Here is an 18,937-nt window from a genome sequence, read left to right as displayed (position 1 = left end):
GTTGTGATTGTTGGTGGTCAATCATCTTGGCCCCAGGACATCACTGCAGGAGTTCCTCAGGGTAGTGTCCTAGGCCCAACCATCTTCAGCTGCTTCATCAATGATAAGGTCAGAAGTGGGGATGTTCGTTGATGATTGCACAGTGTTCAGTTCCATTCGCAACTCTTCAAATACTGAGCAGTCCGTGTTTGCATGCAGCAAGACCTGTACAACATTTTTGTTTGGGCTGATAAGTGACAAGTAACATTCACGCCACACAAATGCCAGGCAATGACCATCTCCGACAAGTGAGAATTTAACCACCTCCCCATGACATTCAACAGCATTATAATTGCTGAATTCCCCACCATCAACATCCTGCGGGGGGTGGGGGTGCGGGTGGGGGCGGTGGTTACCATTGACCAGAAATGTAACTGGACCAGCCACTGTGGCTACAAGAGCAGGTCAGAGGCTGGGAATTCTGTGGCGAGTAGCTCACCTAATGACTCTGCAAAGCCTGTCCACCATCTAAAAGGCACAAGTCAGGAGTGTGATGGAATACTCTTCACTTGCCTGGATGGGTGCAGCTCCAACAACTGAAGAAGCTCGACACCATCCAGGACAAAGCAGCCCGCTTGATAGGCACCCCAGTCACCACCTTAAACAATCACGCCCTCCATCATAGATGCACAGTGGCAGTAGTGTGTACCATCTACAAGATGCACTGTAGCAACTCGCCAAGTGTCCTTTGACATCACCTTCCAAACCCGTGACCTCTATCATCTAGAAGGCCAAGGGCAGCAGAAGCATGGGAACGCCACAACCTGCAAGTTCCCTTCCAAGTCACACACCATCCTGACCTGGTAATATATGAGCGTTCCCTCACTGTTGCTGGGTCAAAATCCTGGAGCTCCCTCTCTAGTAGTACTGTGGGTGTATCTACACCACATGGACCACAACAGTTCAAGAAAGCAGTTCACCACCAACTTCTCAAGGGCAATTAGGGTTGGGCAATAAATTCTGGCCATGCTCGTGATGCTCACAACCCATAAACGAATAAAAAAAATCAAACTGTTGATTGTTGCTGTTCAGACCAGTTACTGCTCAGATTATTTCCTGCTAACTAGTTAGCTCTCAGACGAGTACTTGTTGATTATTCTTGTTGAACAATTCTTGTGGAGATGAGATCCTGCCGACTAGCTACTGTTCAGACTAATTTTTATCAACCAGTCTTGGTTGACTGCTTGCTACTCAAATCAGTTCCCACTGAGCTAAGATCTTGATGATCAGTTACTGTTCACAGTTGTACCTTCTGACTATCTCCTGCTCCAATAAGACCCCATTGACCATTTGTTGCTCAACTAGGTCCTGCTTGGTTTCAATCCTGTTGACGTTACTGATTAGAATACTGATAGGGTGGCACTCAGACCAATTATGGCTCAGACTACCACAGTTTCAAATATTACTTTCGAAGACAGTCCCGATTAAACCTACTGCTGAAGGGATCAACACTGGATGGAAACCCCAATGCTTTAATCCGTCTGATCCAAGGTTTAGTTTTAAACCGGCAGCACATCATTTCACAGTAGTGCTCCTCCTCCTCCTCTTTTTCCTCCTCTGGGGGTGGGGGAGGGACTTCCGGGGCCTTCTTGGTTGGTGCTGAAGTATAAAGTAAACAAACAGTCAGATTCATCTGTGAGCAAGTGCAAAACATTTGAGCCACCTAATGGAGCAAATTAATAAAAAGACTTGCATTTCTATATCACCTTTCATGACCTCAGGAAGTCCCAGAGTGCTTTACAGCCAATTAAGAACTTTTGAAATGTATTCACTGCTGTAATGTAGGAAATGACGGCAAGGATTCACAATGATATTCTTCCCCACTGTCCTCTCCTCCACTGCTGTTGAGGGCAGTGTCCCTACCTCCCAAATTTGGTATCAATTCAAGGGCACATTCATGGACAGATAGAATTTCAATCCCAGTTTAGATCCACTCACAAGAAGGATGTCTCAGGAATTTCTAGGCCACTGGTAGGCAATAGATAGTAGACTTTCATCCCAACAATCTGGTCAGGCTTGGAACCCAAGTCACAGAATGAGGGGAGAGTACATTAACCCTTTGAACCATCTAATCCCCCCTGCTCTATTTGTATCTTCCTGTGTTCCTCCACATTCATTGCACCTAGTCCCACTGGATGATGTTCTGTGAAATCTTCCCCGAGGCTTGATCAGTAGTTCAAACTGCCTAGTGATGCCAGTCCATGATTTCACATTATCGTCCACTGCACATACTACCAACCCCATCCCAATCACCGTGTCCTGATCCCAATTCCCCAGTCCTTTTACTTACAAGCGGATGGACTTCCTTCATCCTCAGATGCATCGGGGTCAATGAGCTTTTCCTTGACCAGTTCTGTTCGTTCCTTAAAGCTTCTCACTAGCTCTTGGAGACGCTCATTAACAATAGCACTGGTAATACTTGACGTTGAACCGTGTTGATCTCTGAAACTGAACGGTAATACAAGGTGTGTCTGATGCCAGTTTTAAAATGTAGCCTGAGGGCACTAGTGCTGTTAGCATCAATATTAAAATTTAGCTCAATTGTCGTGCTGCAGTGCACAACCATACTAAATACAATCTATTGCAGAATAATATTATTACAACTCTAGTAACCTTTTACATCCTGATACGTCTTGTCCATTCACAAATATATATATATATGTAGATATCCCTTGTATAGGGCATGTGCTCCATTGAAACCTCCTTTGTAAACATTGGCACACTTTGCTCACCACCCAGCCCTACTGGCAGATACTGCTCACCATTTAGCCCTCCTGGCACTCCCTGCTCGTCACCCAGTTCTGTTGGCACTCCCTACTCACTACCTGGCCCTGCTGGCACTCACTGCTCACCACCTGCCCCTGTTGGCACTCGCTGCTCACCACCTGCCCCTGCTGGCAATCCCTACTCACTACCTGGCTCTCCTGACACTCCCTGCTCACCACTTGCCCCTGTTGGCACTCGCTGCTCACCACCTGCCCCTGCTGGCAATCCCTACTCACTACCTGGCTCTCCTGACACTCCCTGCTCACCACTTGCCCCTGCTGGCACTCACTGCTCACCACTTGTCCCTGTTGGCACTCCCTGCTCACCACCCAGTTCTGGTGGCACTCCCTACTCACTACCTGGCTCTCCTGACACTCCCTGCTCACCACTTGCCCCTGTTGGCACTCACTGCTCACCACCTGCCCCTGCTCGCACTCTCCGCTCACTATCCAGCCCTGCTGCTTTATTTCTGGCCTCTGATCTGGGCAACACCCACAGCTATCTGTCCTGTTGGTGTGCCCTGCTTGCCAGCCCAACCCCACTCAGCCTTATGGCAACATGTGATGCCCCAGTTCCTCTACTGCTGCTTACAGCCTCTGCTTCTGCTCCCTTACAGCTTCTATTCATGCAACTGAGCAGCAGAACACCTGGAAATTAAGGAAATAAATAAATATATGTAGCCTGGAATCCTGCTCTTATGGTAAGGGGGAAAGCTGAAAGTTAATTTAATGAACTAGGCTCCAATTCAGGGAGACCAGTTTTTGGGGCTCAGTTCCAACCGACAATTGATGAAATGAATACGTGTGCCCTAAATAAAAGCAATTGGGCTACAGGCAAAAGCACAGTATCACCAAATTAATTAAATAAATGGGATAAATTAAATCAGGCTATTCACCTCTTGCCCACTCTCTCCCTGCTCCTCTATGCCGCTCAACCTTCCCTTACTGCCTGCTCTCTCTCTCTCTCTCCCACCCCCCCACCCCTTCTCCGAATCCATTCTACCATCCGATAACACCTCCCAATTTAAGTTCATTACAAACTGCGGCCCTTACATAAGGGGCCAAACCCAAGTGTTCAGGTGAGAACAGCCACCTATAAGCAGTTGAGTGCATGCATCACTGCACACCATTGACACCCAGTGTGACCTTTAACAACAAACCTGCTCTTTTGATGTTATTTGCAGCCAGCGCCATTTGACACCTTCCTAAAGCAATGAAGGGTAGGGGCTGCATCAGCAATGAGGAGCATCTGCAGACAGCAGGAAGGACTTAGTAAAAATCAACCACTGAAGCTACTATAAACTCCTGTTGGTCAAGAACCAACGTAAATCTCGTCTTACTGACCCATCATCAACCTGGAGGTTAGGCTGGCTGTGCCAAGCTTGCACAGGTAACTCCTGGGATGGTTCATCCACATTGTCTTCATGGGAGCAGGACTTACTTCTATTCAAAAAAGAAAATGAAATTGCAGGTAATTGTTCAAAGCCAATTAAAAGCCATCACAGAGAGACTCGCGGCTCTGCCAGTAGCCAGCAGGGCCAAAGGTGACATCATTTATATCACCATGATATCAAGTTGAACTCCTGCATTTTCACACCAGGGATGGGAAAGAGATGGACAATCAGTGACAGTTTCTATCCTTCACACATCAAACTAGGAACTGGAAACCAGATTGGACCAAGTTTACTGGTTTGACCTCAGTAGCCAATTGCTCAGCCTAAATATCTTCAATTGATAATTAATACTGATCAGTATTGAGATATATTCAAATACTACAGGAAGGATGTGAGGGTCCTTTGAGAGGGTGCAGAGGATTTACCAGAATGGTTCCAGGGATGGAGGATTTTAGTTACAAGGTTAGGCTGGAAAAGCTGTGTTTGTTCTCCCTAGAACAAAGGAGGTTGAGGGGAGATTTAGTAGAAGTGTATAAAATTATGACAGGCTTAGATAAGTTAGACAAGGAAAAACAGTTCCCATTAGCAAATGGTACAAGGACTGGGTGACACAGATTTAAAGTTTTGGGCAAAAAATGCAGGGGGAATATGAGGAAGCCCTTTTTTTACACAGTGGGTGGTAATGACCTGGAACTCGCTGCCCACAAGGGTGGTGGAAATGGAGACGATCAATGATTTCAAAAGGAAGTTGGATGGCCACCTGAGAGAAATAGACTTGCAGGGCTATGGGGATCGAGTGGGGGAGTGGGACTGAATGTATAGCTCCATGGAGAGCCAGCATGGACTCAATGGGGCTGAATGACCTCCTTCTGTGCTGTATATGACTCTATGATTAAAAGAAGCACACACTTAAAATGCTGAAAACACAGCACCTAAATATATCAAGGTGTCTTAAACCTGACATTTCCGCCTGTCTTTTCTTTTTAAGATGCTGATTGACCTGCTGTGCAATTCCAGCATTTTCTGTCCAATTTGTGACTATAGTGAGACCCATACCACATGATAACATTTTACTGCATATCTTCTTATTTTTGCATTGGTGACTTGGATGAATCTCAAAGGACAAAATAGAATAGATCCCTGAAAAGAGATAACTCCATACATTTTTTCCTCCAGGTGTATACCCAACCTCTGGGTGGTTACAATTTAGGCAGAAAAACTGAGCACAGCTGCAGGCCACTCAGAGTCTCTGAGATCAGGGCCTCTCGGCAGTTTATGCCATTTTCATGGGTTTCTGATGGTCTACCACCAAAATTATGGTCAGAGAGCCAAGGTAGATTTGTGAGATTGCAGGGCTTCTGTGTTTTACCACTTTGAAAGTGTATGCTATGCTTTTATAAATGGCTCTCAAGTTGGAGGAGGAAATGAGATAGATAGCTGCACTATCTCTATAGGTAGTTCACTTCCTTATGCAATTGCAACTTGCAGAGGCTATGAATATTGCTTCAGTGGCTGCATTGGCCTAGAGGTGATCTGGTACCTGTGGAGTCACATGAGTCTGGCGACTATCTGGTATAGAAGTGGTACTGACCCGAGAGATATAACTCTCATTCATGCCAGCTCCAGCCATTCCTCTACCACTCCTTCAGTAAGACAAGAGAAATGTGCGTGAACTGACATGAGATTATAGAAGCTCTGCATTATACACTCCTAAACATGGGGAATCCAGACAAGTCAGACTTCTGTATACTGGAGCCCAAGGCCTTGAATCTCATTAAAAGTATTTGTGATGGAAGTGATGCCTGATTTTGGAACTTGGGTGGGGAGTTGAAGGGTGGGGGCTCCATTGCTGCTGAGTGAGCAGGTATGATCATGCTCTCCATGGTGGGCTGCAGCTTGGTCAACAAGAACACCGATAACTCATATTTACATAGCGTCTTTATCACAGTAAAATGTTCTAAGGTGCTTCACAGGAATATTATTAAACAAAATTTGCTACAGAACTATATAAGGAGATATTAGGGCAGATGACCAAAAGAGGTGGGTTTTAAGGAGCATCTTAAAGTAGGAAAGAGAAGTGGAGAGGCAGAGAGGTGTAGGGAGGGAATTCCAGATCTTAGGCCTTGGCAGTTGAAGGCACGACCGCAAGCACAGGGATGATTGGTGAATGGGATTTGGTGCATATAGGACACAGATAATGAAGTTTTTGATGACCTCAAGTTTACAGAGGGTAGAATGTGGGAGGCCAGCAAGGGATGTGAGCATCGCTGGCAAGGCCAGCTTTTATTACTCATCCCTAATTGCCCTTAAGAAAATGGTGGTGAGCTGCCTTCTTGAACCGTTGCAGTCCATATGGTGAATGTACTCCCACAATGCTGTTCGGGAGGGAGCTCCAGCTCCAGGCGATATATTTCCAAGCCAGAATGGTGTGTGACTTGGACAGGAACTTACAGGTGATAGTGTTCCCATGTTCCTGTTGTCCTTGTTCATTGGAATAGTAAAGTCTAGAGGTAACAAAGGCATAACTGGAAGTTATTGACTCTTTTATTGATGTCTCTAAACTGTCCAGACTGCTTGGCATAATCCCGAATAAGTCCATGACCCATTGACGATGAGCAACCAAGATATATTGTTAGGGCAAAATATCCAGGTTGAGCTGCTGAAGGAACCATTGAGCTGGCTCTCCAGCTTACATGTTGCCGTTTCTGCAGTTGAACCTACACTTGATCCTCTTCACTAGTGCTTCATCATGCTCCCTCATGCAGCTCCTTATACAGAGACAGACTCTGACCTGAAACTGGGCTGCACCTCCTTTCAGATATGCTACAGGGCTGATCCATGGGATGTTGCCGGGGACAGGTATAGAAGGCAACCATGCTCGCAAGCACTTCCTGAAATTAAAAGGATCATTTTAACTAAACTCTCCAGGCAGGTAACCCACAGCATCAGGTGGAACGCTGATTTTACACTCCACATAACATTACTGTCCGAGTGGTGTAAAAACAAGAACACAAGAACACAAGAAATAGGAGCAGAAGTAGACCATATGGCCCATTGAGCCTGCTCTGCCATTCAATACGATCATGGCTGATCTTGGGCTTCAATTCCATTTTCCTGCCCGCTCCCCGTATCCCTTGATTCCCTGTGAGACCAAAAATCTATGTATCTTAGCCTTAAATGTATTCAATGATGGAGCATCCACAACCCTCTGGGGTAGAGAATTCCAAAGATTCACAACCCTTTGAGTGAAGTAATCTCTCCTCATCTCAGTCCTGAATGATTGGCCCCTATCCTGAGACTGTGTGGAGCATAGCTAATGTAACCCCACGATTTAAAAAGGGAGGTAGAGAGAAAGCAGGGAATTATAGACCAGTCAGCCTGACGTCGCTAGTGGGGAAAATTCTAGAGTCCATTATCAAAGATTTTATAGCAGAGCACTTGGAGAACTGTGGTAGAATCGGGCAGAGTCAGCATGGATTTAGGAAAGGGAAGTCATGCTTGACAAATCTACTAGAATTCTTCGAGGATGTAACTTGTAGAATTGATGTGGTTTATTTGGACTTTCAGAAGACTTTCAACAAAGTCCCACATAAGAGATTAGCATGTAAAATTAAAGTGCATAGGATTGGGGGTAGTGTATTGCGATGGATAGAAAATTGGTTGGCGGACAGGAAACAAAGAGTAGGGATAAATGGGTCTTTTTCTAACTGGCAGGCAGTGACTAGTGGGGTACCGCAGGGATCGGTGCTAGGACCTCAGCTATTCATAATATATATTAATAATTTAGATGAGGGAACTAAATGTAATATCTCCAAATTTGCAGATGACACAAAACTGAGTGGGAGGGTGAGTTGTGAGGAGGATACAGAGAGGCTTCAGGGTGATTTGGACAAGTTGAGTGAGTGGGCAGATGCAGTATAATGTGGATAAATGTGAGGTTATTCACTTTGGTGGCAAAAACAGGAAGGCAAATTATTATCTGAATGGCTATAAACAGAGAGGGGAATATGCAACGAGACCTGGAACACCAGTTGCTGAAGGTAAGCATGCAGGTGCAACAGGTAGTAAAAAAGGCAAATGATATGTTGGCCTTCATAGTGAGAGTATTTGAGTACAGGAGCAGGGATGTCTTGCTGCAGTTATACAGGGCCTTGGTGAGGCCACATCTGGAACATTGTGTGCAGTTTTGGTCTCCTTATCTGAGGAAGGATGTTCTTGGTATAGAGGGAATGCAGCGAAGGTTTACCAGACTGATTCCTGGGATGGTGGGACTGACGTATGAGGAGAGATTGAGTCGGTTAGGATTATATTCGCTGGAGTTCAGAAGAGTGAGGGGGGATCTCATAGAGACCTATAAAATTCGAACAGGACTTGACAGGGTAGATGCAGGAAGGATGTTCCCAATGGTGGGGGAGTCCAGAACCAGGGGTCATCGTCTAAGGATACGGGATAAACCTTTCAGAACTGAGATGAGGAGACATTTTTTCACCCAGAGAGTAGTGAACCTGTGGAATTCACTACCACAGAAAGCAGTTGAGGCCAAAACATTGTATGTTTTCAAAAAGGAGCTAGATATAGCTCTTGGGTCTAAAGGGATCAAAGGGTATGGGGCAAAAGCTGGAACAGGCTATTGAGTTGGATGATCAGCCATGATCACAATGAATGGCGGAGCAGGCTCGAAGGGCCGAATGGCCTACTCCTGCTCCTATTTTCTATGTTTCTATGTGTCCCTGTGTTTTAGATTCCCTGAACAGTGGAAACAATCTTTCAGCTTCTATCCTATCAAGCCCTTCCAGAATCTTGTATGTCTCAATTGGTTCACCTCTCATTCTTCTAAACTCCAGAGAATATAGGCCCAATTTACTCAGCCTCTCATCATAGGACAACCCTCATCCCAGGGACCAATACTACCAATGCTGTACCCGATGTCTTCACTTTCCTGATGGGCAGGTTAGGTTAAAATTGCCCCCTTTCTTTCTGACCCGCTCTGTGGACAGCTGGTGCTATCTAAACGGATCTGAAGCTGACCTTCACTTGAAGGTGGTCATCTGCCCCAAAAACGACCACCCTATTGTGCAGGACCTCCTGCAACGGCATCTCTGAAGCTGTTTTACTGAATGGAGCTGCTTGTCCCTTGTCACATTTTATTGCAACATTTAAACCAGATTGATTTTAATAAAAGTTCACCACCTGCACAGTGGCTGGAGAATAGCCCTCGACCTTTCTGAACTCTCAGGGAGCCATCCAATATACGTTGCAAATGCAGCAGTCAAATTACAGTGTGAGCTCAGCTATGTGGGATACAGGTAAACACAGCATCTCAGCAGTCCCAACTGCACTGTGCTGCAATCATCAGACTCATTATATATTCATACAACGCAAATGTAGGGCATATGAAGAACCTGCGTATATAAATCCAGTAGTGGGGAATAATCTGGACATGTACATGAAGCACATGGTGGTGGGGGCAATCATTTGGGTCATTTCTTTTATCTTGTGACCACAAATCCAATTTCCACATCTGTTGATATTCCAGTGGTCAATCTGCTGCAAGCTCTCTGATCTGAAATGGTCATGCAACCCATCATGGGGCTGGCACACATTCATTAGCATTCGTCTAATGTGACAACAATCCAGTAATAGAATTAGATACCTCCATATTATTGCAAAGGGACTTATTGATGTGAGAGGCAAGGATCAATAAAAGAGCGACTGCGGAGTCTCCATTTTATTTTCCTTTTAAGTTCAGCCTTGTTTGATGAAGGAAAGGGAACAAACACTGTCTCAGTGGTACAAGGTATGCTGTGTGCTGTAGGGTGTCTAACATTACTGTATTCCATATGCTTCTAACAATTACACTGCATTGCATTGGTTTGTAACATTATCATGGCATTTCCATAAATATTGGTTTATAACACAAATGTGCACTACTGTACAACACTTTCACTGGTCAGTAACATTAGTGTGGCACTAACAGTTAGTCACTTCCTCCATATCCAAATAGAACTGAAAGCAAAACAAAAAATAAAGGAGAAAAAAACCAATGCGATTGCCCATGTGGAGTTAAGGAATAACTGGATGGGTGCCTATGAATGGTGGCAGGAGGAAATGGCATGTAGGGGTGGTGTATAACCATGATATTAGCAGTGTTGATCAGAAGTGACAGGAGGAGGTGGCATTACTTCTGGGTTATATAACCTATGAAGCAAAACCCCTGCACTCACTAAAACTGAATAAAAATGGAAAGGTTTATGTTTTCGAGTGACATAGGGAAGTAAGAAATCTAACCATCTCCCCTTGACATTCAAAGGCATTACCATCGCTGAATCCCCCACTATCAACATCCTAGGGGCTACCATTGACCAGAAACTGAACTGGAGTAGCCATATAAATACTGTGGCTACAAGAGCAGGTCAGAAGCTAGGAATCCTGAGGCGAGTAACTCACCTCCTGACTCCCCAAAACCTGTCCACCATCTACAAGGCCCAAGTCAGGAGTATGATGGAATACTCTCCACTTGCCTGGATGGGTGCAGCTCCAACAACACTCAAGAAGCTCGACACCATCCAGGACAAAGCAGCCCGCTTGATTGGCGCCCATCTACAAACATTCACTCCCTCCACCACCGACGAACAGTGGCAGCAGTGTGTACCATCTACAGAATGCACTGCAGCAACGTACCAAGGCCCCTTAGACAGCACCTTCCAAACCCGCGACCTCTACCAACTAGAAGGACAAGGGCAGCAAATGCATGGAAACACCACCAGCTGCAAGTTCCCCTCCAAGTCACACACCATCCTGACTTGGAACTATATCGCCGTTCCTTCACTGTCGCTGGGTCAAAATCCTGGAACTCCCTTCCTAACAGTACTGTGGGTGTACCTACCCCAAATGGACTGCAGCGGTTCAAGAAGGCAGTTCACCACCACCTTCTCAAGGGCAATTAGGGATGGGCAATAAATGCTGGCCTGGCCAGCGACGCCCACATCCCATGAATGAAAAAAAAAGAAATGCCCCAGTGCGTAAAGCGGTGCTGACAGGACAAGCAACAGTGAGCCTATCTTTACTCTACATTGGTAAACTGTGCAATTTTAGCCAGTTAAACTCCAACACCATGCACACTTGGGTCCCTAAGCCTTAGTTTTGCCTATTTGTGCCAAACTTGTCTGGACTTAGGTAAGTGGAGTGTGTACCTACAGGGAGAGCACAAGCAATCAGAAATGCTGCATGTAGATGTCTCAACAACTTTTTTTGAGACTAAAGCACGTTACTCACATCAAACAATCAGCTGACCAAAAGAAAACCTGGGTTACCCTTATCTCAGTTGCCTTTGATTTAACCTTTGGGGCCATCTACTAAAGAAATTGGCTATGGTGGATTAAATAAACAGAGTGTCTCCTGACAACACAGCCAAGCATCAACATCATCACTGCGGTCTGAACTGCGCGCATGTGTGGAAAGCATTCATCCTTGCGCGTGTGCAAAATGCACCCGAGCTTTGCCAGCTTGCCAGTGCTAATGCGTGCCTGCGCATAAATACGTCATCACGCAAAGAGATGTCAGCCTCCAGCGCAAGTTTTGGAAAGTGGCCTCAATTGCCGCTTCTCTTCCCCACTCCCTACCGCAATCGGCTCCTCAATTACCACTTCTCTTCCCTCAGGGAACCAACAAGAGAGAAAGATATGCTTGACCTTGTCCTCACCAATCTACCTGTCGCAGCTGCATCTGTCCAGGACAGCATTGGTAGGAGTGACCACCGCACAGTCGTTCTGGAGACAAAGTCCCAACTTCACATTAAGGATACCCTCCATTGTGTTGTGTGGCACTATCACCATGCTAAATGGGTAGATTTTGAACAGATCTAGCAATGCAAAACTGGGCATCCATGACACACTGTGCGCCATCAGCAGCAGCAGAATTGTACTCAACCACAATCTGTAACCTCATGGTCTAGTATATCCCCCACTCTACCATCACCATCAAGCCGGAGAACCAACCCTGGTTCAATGAAGAGTGCAGGAGGTCATGCTAGGAGCAGCAACATGCATACCTCAAAATGAGGTGTCAACCTGGTGAAGTTATAGCCCAGAGCTACTTGCATGCCAAGCAGCATAAGCAGCATGCACTAGATAGAGCTAAGCGATTCCATAACCAACGGATCAGATCTAAGCTCTACAGTCCTGCCACATCCAGTCGTGAATGGTGGTGGACAATTAAACAACTGGCAGAAGAAGGTGGCTCCACAAATATCCCCATTCTCAATGATGGGGAAGCCCAGCACATCATTGCAAAAGATAAGCATTTGCAACAATCTTCAGCCAGATGTGCCAAGTTGGTGATCCATCTCGGCCTCCTCCTGAAGTCCCCAGCATCACAGATGCTAGCCTTCAGCCAATTCGATTCACTCCACATGATATCAAGAAATGACTGAAGGCACTGCATACTGCAAAGGCTATGGGCCCGGACAACATTCCGGCAATAGTACTGAAGACCTGTGCTCCAGAACTTGCCGTGCCCCTAGCCAAGCTGTTCCAGTACAGCTACAACACTGGCATCTACCCGGCAATGTGAAAAATTGCCCAGGTATGTCCTGTACACAAAAACAGGACAAGCCCAATCCGGCCAATTACCGCACCATCAGTCTGCTCTCAATCATCAGTAAAGTGCTGGAAGTGTCATCGACAGTGCTATCAAGCAGCATTTGCTCAGCAATAACCTGCTCACTGACGCTCAGTTTGGGTTCTGCCAGGGCCATTCAGCTCCTGACCTCATTACAGCCCTGGCTCAAACATGGACAAAAGAGCTGAACGCAAGAGGTGAGGTGAGAGTGACTACCCTTGATATCAAGGTAGCATTTGACCAAGTATGGTATCAAGGAGCCCAAGCAAAACTGGAGTCAATGGGAATCGGGAGAAAATTCTCCGCTGGTTGGAGTCATACCTAGCGCAAAGGAAGATGGTTGTGGTTGTTGGAAGTCAATCATCTCAACTCCAGGACATCACTGCAGGAGTTCTTCAGGGTAGTGTCCTAGGCCCAACCATCTTCAGCTGCTTCATCAATGACCTTCCTACAATCATAAGGTCAGAAGTGGGGATGTTCGCTGATGATTGCACAATGTTCACCACCATTTGTGACTCCTCAGACACTGAAGCAACAAGACCTGGACAATATCCAGACTTGGGCTGATAGGTGACAAGTAACATTTGTGCCACAAAAGTGCCAGGCAATGACCATCTCAAACAAGAGAGAATATAACCATCTCCCCTTGACATTCAATGGCATTATGATCACTGAGTCCCTTACTATGAACATCCTGGGGGTTACCATTGACCAGAAACGGAACTGGAGTAGCCATATAAATACCGTGGCTACAAGAGCAGGTCAGAGGCTAAGAATCCTGTGGCGAGTAACTCACCTTCTGACTTCCCAAAGCCTGTCCACCATCTACAAGGCACAAGTCAGGAGTGTGATGGAATATTCTCCACTTGCCTGGATGGGTGCAACTCCAACAACACTCAAGAAGCATGACACCATTCAGAACAAAGCAGCCTGCTTGATTGGCACCCCATCCACAAACATTCACTCCCTCCACCACCGACGCAAACAGGCAGCAGTGTGTACCATCTATATGATGCAATGCAGCAACGCACCAAGGCTCCTTAGACAGCACCTTCCAAACCCATGATCTCTATCACCTAGAAGGACAATGGCAGCAGATGCATGGGAACACCACTACCTGCAAGTTCCCCTCCAAGCCAAACATCATCCTGACTTGGAACGATATCGCCGTTCCTTCACTGTCGCTGGGTCAAAATCCTGGAACTCCCCTCCTAACAGCACAGTGAGTGTACCTTTCCCACATGCAGCGGTTCAAGAAGGCGGCTCACCACAACCTTCTCAAGGGCAATTAGGGATGGGCAATAAATGCTGTCCTAGCCAGTGACGCCCACATCCCAGGAACAAATTTTTTAAAATCTCCATTCCGCCGTTCTCTCCTGTGACTGCCTTCTCACTGCTCCATTTCGCCGCTCCTGACTGGTTACCACTCAATCCCGCCACTCGCTTCCCGCCTTGCGGCTAGCACCCCACTCACTCCCCCTCCCCTCTGCAACCTGGGCGGCAAGGCAGGGAACGAGCGACAGGAAGGAATGGCAACTAGTTGGGCATGGGAGAGAAATGCGGTATGGAGTGACAAGCAGTCGGGAGGGAGCGGAAAATTGAATACGGAGATTGAAGCAGCCATCGCAGGAGGGAGCTGGAAACTGAAGTGCGATTGCGAGAGGGTACTGTTGGGGGTGTGGAGGCAGCGATTGCAGCCTTTGAGGGGTGAGGGGATTTGGGTTCAATTCTTTTTTTGTGTTAAATTGAGCAGCACCACCTTTACTACTGGTAGCTGCCAGAGACGTCGCAGACAGTGACATTTCAGTTGATGAGGCTGCATTTGCACATGTGCCAGTACTCCGCCACCTATTGGTTATGTTGCCAGCAAGTGCATCCTTAAATAAATGTTATATGATGAAGACTCCCAGACATACATTCCTCAGTGTGTTGTCTTCAAGCTCCCTTCTTGACAACCTGTTCCAGCTATTGATCAGCCTAAGTGTAAAGAAGTGCTTTCCAGTGCCTGTCCTGAAGTTACCCTTCCCAGCCCTGAATAAGTACCTGCTCTTCCAGGTTTTTCTAAACATTTTGGACTGGGATTACATTCTTTAAGTATCTTTTACATCTCTAAAAGTATGCCTCTGAGACATCCCTCTCTGAGGCTGGCAATCCATAACCATTCATTTCTCATGTCATTTTAAAACCAGAATTCAACCTTGTTGCTCTCTTCTGCACCACCTATAGGGCCTCTACACATTAATATTGGGAATTCAGTGCATAATCAGCAATGTCAAGTTAGAAAATCACCCCTTTATCTCTAAGTTGAAAAAGATGAGTCTACTGTAACTCCCAGGTTCCTTTCAAAGTCTCCTTCTGCTCCTTATTTCCTTCATTGTAGACCTATATTGCTCAATCATTCTACCAATGTGCTATACTTTGTATTCTTCAGTATTAATCTTATTTCATTTGTTTTTTTAATAGTAGATCTAATTTCTTCTGCCAAACATTAAATGCATCCTCATACCAACTGATCTCCCTATTTTACAGGTTTAGCACAAATTGAATTCAACTGATCTGATAATATATTCTGAGATCTTATTTCTCACTGATGTCTGCTTTTTGTTTCTATATGGTAAGCAAATTAACACCCCTGTGTCTCCTTCCCTTGGCAAGTTCTATCTCATTTGTGGAGCACATTTGCCTCCAACATTCCCTCTAAGCTGTGTGGGTGCTCGGCAATGCAGCAGTCCAGAACATACTGCACAGGGGACAAACAGGCCGCCCATAATAAGCATTCTCTTTAAGACGTGTGCATGTGTGGCTGCAACAAATGGGGCGGGTACAGCAAAGGGAAATTAGAGGGAACATTATTGGCCTCCCATTTTTATTTCCAATATGCAGCCTTGGCCTTATTGAATTTTATTTGTTTCTGCTCAGCTCAGGTTAAAACCCTGTCAAGCTCTCTTTGTAAGATCTTAGCTGCCAGCATACCCTGGCTCCCAGGTTTGCACTGAGACTGCAAATCCAGATCCTGGAGAAACAGAGGGAATTCCAGTACAGAACTCTCCAGCACTCAACCACATGCTCCCACCAGTGCAACCTAGCTACCTTTGCTCATTGATCTTGGTTTGTGCTCATACCTTCGTGACGACATGGGGGCATCAGGTACTGTAAGTGTCCGGCTCTTGTATGGTGAACAGGGTACTTGAATTGGTGGCAACTTGCCATGCCCGGGTGTTAAGGTATCCCCTTCAGAATCCACATCTTCGATGTTGACTGAGGGCTGTGAGGTAGTGTGAGAATCTAACGGATTAAAGAGGCAGGTAAGATGGAAATGAAATATTGACCACAACACTGGCCAAAATACCAGTCAGATACTCACTCCAGTATGAATACTCACTTCCCTCCCAGAGCTCTACATGTTTATTTGATGTCACCACATACACAACGCTACTTCATTGAAAGACGATATATCAGTGAGGATAATTTATCCTGGGAGTGTGGCATTAAAGAACTGAACAGAATGTGTGATAAATACAGTGCCTGCAACATATCACAATTACACTACAAGCTTCGGGAGGGTTTCTAAGACAATACTTACTCGGGGACAGACCTCTCTATTTTAGAGGACATTTGGGTGGTAATCTCTCTTTGATTACTATTTACTTTAAGAATTCCATGTCTGGTATGCATATTCCCATAATACCTTTTGCAGTTTTGCATGCTAGCTCATTATTTTAGTTTTTTAATAGGAAATTCCCTGGCTGAGGCTTCCTGCCACAGTTTTCCCTCTCGGCCATTAGTCAGGCTGTCAGTTTGCCTGGCTGCCGGGTGGGAAACGGAACAAAAAAAAGGACACTGAGGTCCTGCTGTTATGTTGGGCAGTATCTCTGCACCTTGGCCCAGCTGGGTTCTTTGGCCATTTCAGCTTCCCCTGCACCCTCCCTGTAAATATCAGATCCATTAACTTTGTCTCTCTCTCCAAAGATGTTACCTAACCTAGAGTCATACAGCACCGAAACAGGCCCTTCGGCCCACCGAGTCCATGCCGACCATCAACCACCCATTTATACTAATCCTATATTAATTCCATTTTTCCCTCACACATCCCCACCTTCCCTGAATTCTCCCACCACCTATCTACACTAGGGGCAACTTATTTTAACAATGGCCAATTTATCTATCTACCCACAAGTCTTTGAAGTGGAAGGTGCAGTGGGTACATAATGAACTGAGAAAGCTGGTGCCAGGGCAGAGTGTGAGATAGTAAAGCACCAATGACTCACTAAGTAGATATCATTCACACTCTGTTTCTCAGCCAATAAGGATGTCCTGCTATGATGTCATTCAAGTTATTATGGCGTTATATTTGTGTTGTCATAAAATCATGGTAAATCCATGATGTACTGACATTTATTTCAATGGTTTAAGTCACAATTTTGCTAATATTTCTAAGGGAATAATAGGTTAAATTATGAAGATAGATTTGTACAGCCTTGAATATAGAAGTTTAAGGGCGATCTCATTGAGGTGGTTAGGATTATTAAAGGATTTGATAGGGTAGATAGAGAGAAACTATTTCCTCTGGTGGGGAAGTCCAGAACAGGGGACATAACTTTAAAATTCGAGCTAGGCCATTCAGGGATGAAGTCAGGAAGCACCTCTTTACATAAAGGTTGTTGAAATCTAGAAGTCTCTCCCCATAAAAGCTGCTGAGGCTGGGGAAACAATTGAAAATTTCAAAATTGAAATTGAGAGATTTTTGATTATCAAGGGTATTAAAGGGTTACAGAACAAAGACGGATAGATGGAGTTAAGATACAGGTCAGGCATGATCTAATTGAATGGCAGCGCAGGCTCACAGGGCTGCATGGCCTACTCCTGTTCTTATGTTCTTATTTAAATCTGCTTTTATAAATCTTGTCCCGTGAACGTAAAATAGTTTAATCCTCAAGAAATATCAGAGGTGGATGCTAATCCATTGTGCTTCAGGGCTCAGGAAAATCTGAGGTCAGTAAGGGGTCACTGACTGGATCCAGAAAGTCCGAAGATTGTTTTGCGAGATCTAAGACATTGACCATAACTACGCACCACAAACAAGATTGAAGTTATACATGCACAGGACTCAAGATAGACAATTACAGACATACACCAGAACCAAACAAGCTGATACACAAAATAAAAAACATAAAGCAATCATCAAACATAATGTACATTATGTTCACCTATACGATGTAATGGAGACCATTCCTCAGTCAAGAAGTTGGGGTTTATGACCCCAGATGTTTGCTTCCTAGGGCTAAGTGGAGGTAACCGAGAACTGGAAGTGCAGTAGCTGGGCACATTGGGTAAATCTAAAGCATACTGGGAATTAGGAGTGGAGCTTCTGGGAGTCAGCGGCACGTCACGAACGAGATGGACTAACTCTATGTCTTTACTTCGTTTAGGCATGATAGCAGTTACTAGGTACTTCTAGGAATGTGGCTGGAACAGTAAGGAGAGTGAACATCTGTAACTAAAAAGCAAAAACAGGTTTAAGCATTGAGTTCGAGGAGACTATATAGTGCAGCCTAGACTGTATAACACAACATACAGCTTAATACAGACTTTACCACAATAGTCAAACAGACAGTCACACATGCTATGCACTTCATCTCAGACTGTACCACACAGTTCATCTCATATTGTACTGCATACCTCATCGCAGACTATACTACACACTCCATCTCGAACTGTACCACACACCCCCACCTCAGACTGTACCACCACCTCATTTCAGACTTTCCTACACACCTCAACTCAGACTGCATCACACACCTCATCGCAGACTGTACTGCACATTCCGGGCTGGGTTTTATTATCCTGCCGCCGAGAGTGGTGGTGGGTGCACAACATGGCGGCGGTCCAACCTGTGAGGTTAGTGGTGGGCGGCCATTTAGCATAATGACGGTGGCCGTCCCCCCGAATCACACAGTGGAGGCGGCATTGGTGACGCTGTTAATGGCGTCTCCTGAGGTTGGATTGCAGAATTCCCTCCTTCCCCCCCCCCAACAGTATCCCAGTATGCACTTGCAGAGGTCCCTCATTCCCTCACATCTGCAGAATGAGCTCAGGGAAAAGTCCGATGTGAAAAAAAAT

At 45.6% G+C, this 18,937-nt stretch overlaps 1 protein-coding gene across 1 annotated transcript in view; it reads right to left on the bottom strand.

Annotated features, from left to right (window-relative positions):
- Window positions 1-18,937, bottom strand: part of LOC137378595 (uncharacterized) — a 207,407-nt gene that overhangs the window by 73,389 nt on the left and 115,081 nt on the right. Inside the window, exons 36-39 of the mRNA XM_068048896.1 lie at window positions 15,940-16,102; window positions 4,149-4,247; window positions 2,330-2,487; window positions 1,474-1,638 (exon numbers count right to left, since the gene is read on the bottom strand). Coding sequence (XP_067904997.1) covers window positions 1,474-1,638; window positions 2,330-2,487; window positions 4,149-4,247; window positions 15,940-16,102 — 585 coding nt within the window. The remainder of the gene's footprint in view (window positions 1-1,473; window positions 1,639-2,329; window positions 2,488-4,148; window positions 4,248-15,939; window positions 16,103-18,937) is intronic.

The sequence above is a fragment of the Heterodontus francisci genome, chromosome 17 (genome assembly GCF_036365525.1).
Source record: "Heterodontus francisci isolate sHetFra1 chromosome 17, sHetFra1.hap1, whole genome shotgun sequence".
Lineage (NCBI taxonomy): Eukaryota > Metazoa > Chordata > Chondrichthyes > Heterodontiformes > Heterodontidae > Heterodontus > Heterodontus francisci.
Note: the sequence above shows the minus strand (reverse complement) of the source record. Positions and strands in the feature narration are given on the sequence as shown.